Source organism: Nesoenas mayeri (genome assembly GCF_963082525.1).
Source record: "Nesoenas mayeri genome assembly, chromosome: 1".
Lineage (NCBI taxonomy): Eukaryota > Metazoa > Chordata > Aves > Columbiformes > Columbidae > Nesoenas > Nesoenas mayeri.
Genome location: NC_137541.1, coordinates 130,162,571 through 130,172,334, shown reverse-complemented (window position 1 = coordinate 130,172,334; position 9,764 = coordinate 130,162,571). Strand labels below are relative to the sequence as shown.

The 9,764-nt window shown below is 43.0% G+C and overlaps 1 protein-coding gene across 1 annotated transcript; it reads right to left on the bottom strand.

Annotated features, from left to right (window-relative positions):
* Positions 1 to 7,613: 7,613 nt before the first annotated feature.
* On the bottom strand, positions 7,614 to 8,816 carry GJA8 (gap junction protein alpha 8; the record flags this gene model as incomplete). Its single annotated transcript, XM_080363806.1, has 1 exon — positions 7,614 to 8,816. The coding sequence occupies one exon, from the start codon at positions 8,814 to 8,816 to the stop codon at positions 7,614 to 7,616; it is 1,203 nt and encodes a 400-aa protein (XP_080219932.1).
* Positions 8,817 to 9,764: the final 948 nt, after the last annotated feature.

The window sequence follows — 9,764 nt, the reverse complement described above, 5'->3', positions numbered from 1 at the left end:
GATTTGTGGGTGTTTTGTTCTGTACTGGTAGGTTGTGGGGCGACGTTAGTTGTTTGTTGCTCTTTAAAGACAGAAGTTAACAGGAAGTCAGTTTAAAAATAAATTATACAAAGCTGAATTCTGTTCTTGTTTATACCTTGGCAACTCCACTCACTTCAACACAAGGTTAAAAAACAAGGCAGAGTTTGGCCATAGCTCCTTAAACTTTCTTCTTTGCACATGTTTATAAATAGGCATGAAACATGCCTCTACTTAGCTGTAAATTACTGGTCCTTTAGCCTTGGGAGAAACAGACAGGGAAGAAGATAATTCCTACCAGGAAAATTCAGATCCACCTCCAGCCCCAGAACTTCTCCTTCAGGGAAGACAAAACGTGTAAAAAGAAAATGGGAAATTTATTCCATATTGTTCTTCCTTAGCCACCGATGTGCGTGTGTGGGGAGAAGGGTCCATAGCACTTTGCAGATACAAAGGCAACTTCTCAGTTGTGAGACGCTTGTAGTTTCATTAAATAGAATACAGAGCGAGGTAGCCAGAGAGGCAGCGCAGGAGGAAGAAGGGCTGGTCAGTACATTGGTAGGTTTCTAATCAGTTCCATATTTTATTCTTCCACATGTCAAAGTGTGAATGTAGCTATTTTATGTTCAGTTTGTAGAGGTAACTAAAGCCTTTCAAGTAAAACGGAAAGGTGGAGCATCTTGTATTAAACAGTTTGTTGGCCAAAAATGTATTTAGAGATAGCGTGGGTTTCCAGGAGGTGCTACAGGGCATATTTATGACAAATAGGCTTAGCTGGCAGCCATCCATCCATTTCCTTTTCTCTCCAGGGGTTTCATAAACAGGATCTCTGAAGCTGGGAGTAATCTGACATCATTCTGATTTGGAATTTCTTCTGAATGTACTTGTGATAAGTTCAGGAGGATAATGCTCACTGACAATAGATTGATTCCTTTATGGGGCTGTCTATGACTTTCCTTTGAACTAACATATATGTATTGAGAAACTTACCTGAACGTATTTGTCCCAGTAATTCTCCATATACTTAGGTAGAAGGATCGGGGGAAAAAAAAAAAAGCAAGCTTTGTGTATGCTAGTTGTGGTTCTCGACTCTACCAGGTAAATAGAGGAAACAGTACATAAAAGTTCAAGTACATTATTTTAAAGTTGCTGACCTTCTTAAAATCCAGAAATACCAGATTTGGTAAGAGCCTGGGTTTAATTCATGTCACAAGTTGGCTTGGCTTAATCCACCTGTTGAGCTGGCAGGATTCTTCACTCTGGCCTCTGCCTGCAGCCTGCCCATCAGCTGGCCCAGAGCTGCCTCCTGCGCAGCCACTGCCGCGCAACTGCCTGTCACCTGGGATTTTTTGGTGTGCTCATTGGTAATTGGGTTTTCGTACCCCGATCATCCTTCAATCCAACTCTCCCCTGAGAGAAACACCATAGAAACCAACTTTTCTGTTTAATGTTTTGCTACCAATTCTTTCCTGTGTCAACGTAGAAGTTTTTTGGTAGACTACTCCTTGACTTCTCCAAGCAATATAGCCTTCCCTCCCTGGAAACCAATAAATGGCTTGTTTGGTGAGATCCAGGCTGGATCTAGCAAGGCAAAGGGCAACAGTCTTTGGTTTGTTGCTGTGTTTGTTGGTTCTTTTTTTTTTTTTTCCAAATGTTCTGTCAGTAGCTCTGTAGTCACCATTTCTATTCAGTTCTGCTTCATCCCAGATCAGCAAGCTTTGAAATACACTGAATTTTGTTGACAGAATGCTAAAATGCAGCTCTCTGCACTTTCAGATGGATTTAAAGGCACATTTGACACTGAAATTAAAGGGAGCTGGAAAGACATAATCCCCTTATATTTCCATTATTTTCTCTGTTGACAAGCAAACTCTTTAAAAAAAATAATAATAATAATTTTTAAAAATGTAGTGCTCTTTCCAAACCAGTTACATGTGGTTCTGGCCTAAAGCAGCTTTTCTAGCTACTGAACATCAGTTGACTGTGTTTGTGCATCAGCATCTGCTGTGGTGCCCAGTTGGTTGGTGTTGCCTGCTTGGACAGTCTAAGCAAGCTCTACCACAACACCCTAGAGAGGCAGAAGGTGCCCACACCTGTTGTTTCACCACACAGTGGCTCCACTGAGCTTTCAGCCTCCCATGGGATGGATAGTTGGGGCTGGAAAGGACCAGCTGATCCAACCTTCAGCTCAATGCAGGGCCAACATCAAAGTCAGACTGGGGTGCTCCATGCTTTTCCAAGTCAGGCTTCATCCCACCATGTCTCTGGGCACCCGCTCCAGTGCTGAACCACTGTCCCTTTGAACATTTTTTTTCCTTGTTAGATTTTTTTAGTCAAAATTTTCCTTGCTGCTCCTTGTGATTGTTGCCTCTGATCTTTTGCTGTGCACCTCTGTGGAGAATGCGCTCCCCATTAGGTACCTGAAAACAGCATTTAGGGCTCCCCAACCCATAAATCCTCACTAGGCTGAACAAACCTTCAATGTCTCTTTGTACATCGAGCTGCTGAGAGAAAAACTCAAATTGTTGACAAAGTCTTGTCAGTTCTCCTGAAATAGGTGCATGCCAAGCTAGTTGCAAGGAAAGGATTGTGTGCCAGGCTATGTCTTGGTAAGTCAACACACATTTATTTGCCATGGTTACTATTCAACTGCATAAGCACATTTGGTGTTGGCAAAAAGCCTTTCCTGAGCCATGTTAAAAGGTGTAGCACACACAGAGCCTAAAAACTGGTAGTGTCATTCTGTTGGGGGAAAAAAAATTACCCCAATACTTGGACAAGTCCCCTGATTTTGGTATGCCTATCTGACCCTGGCCTTCAGAAAATCTGGCACCATGTACTGTTTTATCACAACTGCCTCAGGCTTATAGGAAGGCTTTAGTGTAGTTCTCATGGATGTTCCCATCTCTGCTAAGCAAAACTATGCCTAGGCTAGGATTACTTTCATTTGTCAGCCTGAAAAGCCATTTTCTGTACAAAACAGCTAACTGCCACCTTTTTTTTTTTTTTTTTCAGCATTGTGTGACACAGATGCTCTTTAAATGTAAAACTGCACAGTCAGGGAGTTACTGCGTAGCAAGAGAGACTGGACTTTCTTCCCTCAGTAAGTAGATTTCATGCCCACACAGACCTAGAGAGCAGAGATACCCCCAAATCTCTCCCCTCATACAGGAGGAGGAATCTGTACCTCATTGCGTTTCAGTGTGAAGAGATCTTTCGTATCTGTCTCACTTAAAGGAAAGAATCAGTATAACATGATAATTTGTGTGTTTGCATTCATGAATGGTGCCTCTTTTCCTGTGCACCATAAGCTATGGTAAACTCTTTCATGGAGATTCTGGAAAGTTTACTTGGAGTTTGCACTGAGTGGTTTAAAAAGAAGCTCAGCAATATTGTGCATTATACATCTCCCTCCCCACGTGCCTAGTAAGGCCCTTAAAACTATTAGAGCTCCACCAACCTGCACCCCTTTCCAGGAACTGTCTTATTTAAGCATAAGTGCTTCCCCAGAATGGATACTGAGGGTGGTGAAGAGTGGTCCATGCAAACACACTGTCACTGCTGCTTTGTGTGGCCAGGCCAAGGCTAAGGTGAGAGAAAGGGGTGTGGAATCAATGACATCTTTTTTACTCATGGCAAATCCACATCTGTGTTGATGTTGTCGGTGCAAGGCAGTGTTCATATTTTCAACCTACTGCCCTTCTGGTTGAGAAGTCATATATTAACTAATTTAGCAGTTCTGCCAGGAAATAACAAAGATACCATGCATTTCAGCAGTGCTTTTCATCAGATCATTGCTACTTACTTTACAAACAGAATTAAGGAAGCCTCACAACATCCCTGTGAGGTAGGTGAAAATTCTTACACACATTTTACAGGTGGAGAAAACAGGCACTGAAAGGTAAAGTGATTATCACAGCAAGTCAGAAGCAGAGCTGGAAATAAATCTAAGATTATTATCCTAGGTCCACTGCTCTAGACACTAGAGAACACCAACTCCCACATGCTATTGTAAGCTAAGATACTACCTTTCTCTTCTACTTTCACCTCCTTTGGTGATTTTGACACTTGCATCTTATGCTCCTTGCAGAGAGCCATGTGATCCATTAGTAATTTATTTGCACAGGGTGCCAATGGGGAACACACACCTTTAAATGATCCAGGCATGGCTCTAAAAGTCCAGTGACTTTCCCCTTCCCAAGAAAATATTTTTGCTGTTCTTTACATATATATCTATGTTTTGCTTAATTATTTTTCAAGGAGAATCATACACTGAATCTACAACTCTGAGGCTGTCATGCAACTTCACTAGGAATTTCTTGAATAAATTATTGAATTTCTGTCATTGAGAGGGAATGAAACTCATTTATATGCTATCACATCCAGATATAGTAATAATCCTTTGCTCATCCGTAGGGCCTTCCATCCAAGGACCTCCCATTCTATTACTAACAAAATATATCGAACCTCACATCATCTTTGTGAGGTAGGAAATGATTCTCAGTCGTACAAGAAGGAAGAATGACTTGCTGACAGTCCCGTAGTGATTTCATTGCAGAGATGAGGCTGAATGCCAGAAGACCAGACTGTTAAGTTCCCTGCCCAGTTTGCTGAGAAGTGCTGTCTTGATGCTGTGGCTCGTACTTGGTGGCTACATATTTGTTAGCAGCCTGGCAGGGTACTTGAAAAAAAATCAACAAGCAGTTGACTGGATGCAGGAGGAAGACGCTGGATTGTTTCATTGTGCTGTCGTGACCTGGAGGATAAAATGAGCTTTCCTGTGGCAGCTGGGGAGGAACTACAGAGTGTCCATTGAGTATGCTGTCTACGGTGCATTTTACTGAGGCACTCCAGTGAAAAAGAATGACATATACTCAACATCTGATGATTGGAAACTGGATCACCTGACAGCCACATTGTGAACTGTATACCTCTGATGAATAAGTGCTCGTCTTTTAGTCCAGTGATCTAATGAAAAAATGCATGTCAGCAGTCAGGAACAGGGATGATTATTAAAATACCTGGTAGGTAAAAGGACTTGTCAAATAATTAGAAGTAAACAGGAGTTGGAGTGATTCTTCTAGTCCAGTACATTGGTATCTGGAACGGTCAGATGCTCTGAAGAAGGTAGAAGATACTTCATACTGAACCATTACAGGGTTTTAGTTTTTATCTACAGGCAAGTGTGTTTACAACCCCTTTCGACAAGTGGGCTGATTTATGCTTAGAACCATTAAAACTCTCTTATATCTTTCTGTGAAGAAAATAAAAAGTAATAGACCCCATCTAACACAAATGTAGTTATTTTGCTGTATGTCTAAATCTTTGCCCTTGCTTGAATTCATGTATTTTTAATGGGCACAGTGGACTCTTTTCCTGCAGAAAAACATTCTCTTTCCTCAGATGTCTTTCATTTGTGTTAACTGTTCTCCTGTTTCTGTATGAAGAGAGTAGATAAATGGTAGCCTCCAGATTCTCTCTCTGCATGTCCCTTCGCATATGTTGCTTTGTCATATTCCTTCCCAAAACTGAGGAGGTAACTTTCAGTCTTCCTTCACAAGGAAGGACAAGCTAACAGCTTTTGTCCAGGGAGCAAAGACTTTGACCTCAGGCTGCAAACCTTAGGAAAATACACAGGCCCAAGAGGAGCAAAAGGATTAATAGTGTAAAAAAAAAAAGTGGCACCGCTATGGTGCTGAAGAATCCCAATGCACCCTACAAACTTTCTACATATGTACAGCTTACTTCACTCAGCAGCGAAGTCCAGCCACCTTTGTGTTTGCACAGGGCAGCACCATAACGAGGCAGTGGAACTCCACTGAGCAGGCTAGACCAGTGAGTGACAGAAGTGACTGTACTGGTGGCTGCTTGGGCTGGGACATGGGGCAACAGGACTGGAGGTGTGAGCCCAAGCCTACCCAGAGCTCATTCAGCAACCTGGTTTGACATCAATGGGCTTGGAGTCAGCCCTGCTACAATGGGAGAGCACAGGGGGTCTTTTCTAGCTAATGGCAGGATGAGTTTTATGCATTATGCCAAAGACCTTTTTTTCCCTGACTGGGATTATAGCCTGCCCTGGGAACAATAGGATGGGCTGCAGCCTGGCAGAAGGAATTTGCTGAGCTGGCAGGGTCTGAGGTTTGCAGAGCAGAGCAGATGGGAGCGCATACCTGCACTTTTCTAGAATGAGGCTCGTTTTAGGGGGGCATAGCTGTTAATCTGAAGCTTTTGAACGCGTTGCTGCACTGTCCCTGCCTAAAGGTGCTGCTGTAGTCCTAAAATTAGACATTTAAACATTTGCAAGCACATGCTCCTCTGCCTTTTGTAACAAAAAAGATTTCGCTGAGGCTCTGAGAGTTTTGTACAGACCTGTTGGCACAGAAGGTATAATTCATCTTTTGAAAGGCCTCATTTCACTTGAGACTTCGGCATTTAACAGAAAAGTAGACCACTGGATGGCTCCCATCTGTCAAATTATAAACAAAGGTTGCCTAAAGACTATTATCAGATCAGACTTCAAACTTGAACAACCAGTTTTGTATTTTGAGGTTTAAATAGTCACATAGTTACCCAGACCCCTGGTTTAGGTTCACAGGTGTTTTCAGGACTCTGTACCTGAGATGTGCAGAGTGTCTGTAAGACTGGGAGCTCCAGGGACTGAGCACATGTCAGGATCATGCCCTGAAGGCATGTATTTGTGGGCTGTATCTGTTTACCCCTTTCACAGAAGCCTTCTCACACTTGCTTTGCTAAATCAAGTTTCAGATCTTTAAGTCACAAGTCTACAAGTAAAAAATATCATTTGAATTTACTCTTTCCAGTTCTCTGAAATAGGCTCAGGGCTGGATGACCCTCTTGGGAACAAATAATCCATCTGTGAGCATCTGCTAGATCCTAGTAGAGAGCTATTGTTAACTTTGTCCACTGTTGATGTCGCTTGAAGAGCAGAAATATTTTTGACAAAGGGAAAATATTTTCACCTAACTCAGATTTGCATTCACAGAGAAATTGGGGACATTTTGGCCTTTATTTTCTGAATATAGAGGAAAAATAGTGCTTACTATCTTAGTGTGGTGATGCTGAGCACAGAATTCACTTTGTGAATTAAATAACTGCAATCCCATGCCAACAGCAAAGGGGAGTTCTGCTCAGCATGCCACGGGTGGAAATAGAAAAATACTAGATGCAGTTGTTGATCAGTCTTCCCCATCACTGGCTGAAGAGACAGATCCTCCCCATGTTCCTAGAGAAATGTGGAACACAAAGCTTCCAGTAAATACATTCACAGTGGTGACATTTGGGTTTCACTGCCACGTTAGATTTTGAAAGACATCAGTTATGTGTACAGTGTAGCTATTACTGTAAAGAGTGAGCTGGCGTGTGGAAACAGGGAAAATGTTCCTTTTCAAACAGACATACAGGGCAAATAAGGCACAGCTACCATGATAGTACCTTTCCAGTTGAGAATCTCAAGAGGAAATAATATTCAAATGACCATTTTAGCACTTTGCTTAAAAATAGCTTTTGATTCTTTCTCCAACTCTCCTTTTCTCTTCAACCTTTTCCTTTTCATGTGCTCCCTATATTCTGCACCTTCATACAGTCAAATCATCTGACCTGGCCCGGCTGCTGGCTTTACTTAGCCTGCTGAGGGGTCTCATATCAGTGGCCAGGTCAGGAGGTGCTGAAGGCCCTTCCACTTCATCGCTCACCACCTCCTCCGCTGCTTTCTTCACCCCTGGCTCTTCTTGAGGTCCTGGCTGCTCCTCTTCTAGTTCCTCCTCCTCTTCTGCTCTTACCTTCTCCTCTTCTGGTTCCCTTGCTTGTGCATACGATGGTAACCTCTCATCGAATGCCCTGGAGAGATCTTCCAATGGTCCCATCCCAATCTTCTCCTCAAACTCATTGAAGGCTGATGGAAGGGGACTGGGCTCAACCCCTACTTCTGTGAGAGGGAAATAGTGGGGCACTGGCTTCTCTTCTTCCAGCAGCTTGTAGCCTTTGGCCTTGGGGATGGAAGGGACTGTGATGGCAGGGAGGGGCTTCTCGGGGACCTCCCCAAGCTGTTCCTCCACTGATCTTCTCAGAGCCCTCCGGATCCTTTTCACAATCAAGTAAGTGATCTCCACCAGGTTGAGGAAGAGGGACACAGAAGCCACCACCAGCATGAACATAATGAAGATGGTCTTCTCTGTGGGCCTGGAGACAAAACAATCCACAAGATTGGGACAGGGCCACCGCCCGCAGCGGTAAAGGGGGAGAATTCGGAAGCCATACAGGAAGTACTGGCCTACTATGAATCCCACCTCAAAGAGGGTTTTGAAAATGATGTGGAATATGTAGGTTCTCAGGAGGGTACCCTCCAGGCGAAACTTCTTGACCCCGTCAGGGTTGTTGCCTTTGTTTTGATTTGGAGCCAGGGGCAGCTTCTCTTCGTCCACCTCAGCTTGCTGACGCCTCTCAGCTTCCTCCCTCTCTCTCCTCTTCTCCTCCATGCGGACATGGTGCACTGCATGCCCAAAGTACATTAGTGAAGGCGTGGACACAAAAATGATCTGCAGGACCCAGAGCCGGATGTGAGAGATGGGGAAGGCTTCATCATAGCAGACGTTCTCGCAACCAGGTTGCTGGGTGTTGCACACAAAGTCTGACTGTTCGTCTCCCCACACAAGCTCGGCAGCTGTTCCCAGGATCAGGATGCGGAAAATGAAGAGCACCGTGAGCCAAACTCTCCCGATGACAGTGGACTGCTCGTTCACCTGCTCTAAAATGTTCCCCAAGAAACTCCAGTCACCCATTTCTTACTGTCTAAGGAAAGAAAAGAGAAAGAGAATGACCACAAATTATGCTAAATGTAAAAGATTTCAGGTTTTCCCACCGATGCCTGTTGTTGATTTCAACTAGTAAGTATTTCCCTGACACGCTTTGAGAACGGAAAGAAGGTTGCTTGCTTGCTTATTTGCCTGATCACAATGGTTTATGAGCAGAAGAAAGGCTGGGAAGCCAGAGCAAACTGCTTGCTAAATTCTTTATTCCCTAGCTCTAAATGGGCAATTACTTTTCAGCTGGGGAGTATTATATATTTAACTCCTTTCCATGTAAGATTCTTCTGTGGTGCCTTGTAGGCTCCATTGCCTGAACCTGCTTAGATTTTGTACACGTACAAGCACTTCACCAGCAGCACAGTAAAACAAATTTATCAGCATACAGCTGCAGTAGTTAGAAAAGAAAGTGAAGCTTTCAATCACTCAAGCTCTTCTGCACCAGAACCACACGCGGGTCAAAAAGATTCCAAATTAGTGCCCATTGTGCACCTACACAAACCTGAGTTCTCTCTAGGTTGCATGTGTTAATTCTACTTTAGAAATCACTCTGTTAGGTAAGAATAGCAATTAAAACACCATTACTATGTTAGTAATACTGTATAAGCTTAATAACTACCATATATACTAGTTTTGCTATATAGTGTGCGTTATATACAATATAATTATTTAGTGTTAGTGGAGCTATTCTTTGTATCCTCTTCTGAAGGCAGTTGCCACACTGACATTAGAACTAACCTGGATAAAAAACACAAAGGTCTATAACTCGGACCTAAAATACTATGTTCTCTCTCTAAGAAAGTAGTCCATTTTCAAGTAATCCAAGTCAAACATTACGTCTGCCATTATTTTTGCATGAGAAGAAATTATTCCTAGGCCAGGACTTCATCCTGCATATCCTAAACTTCCCACTCTGTAATTTTA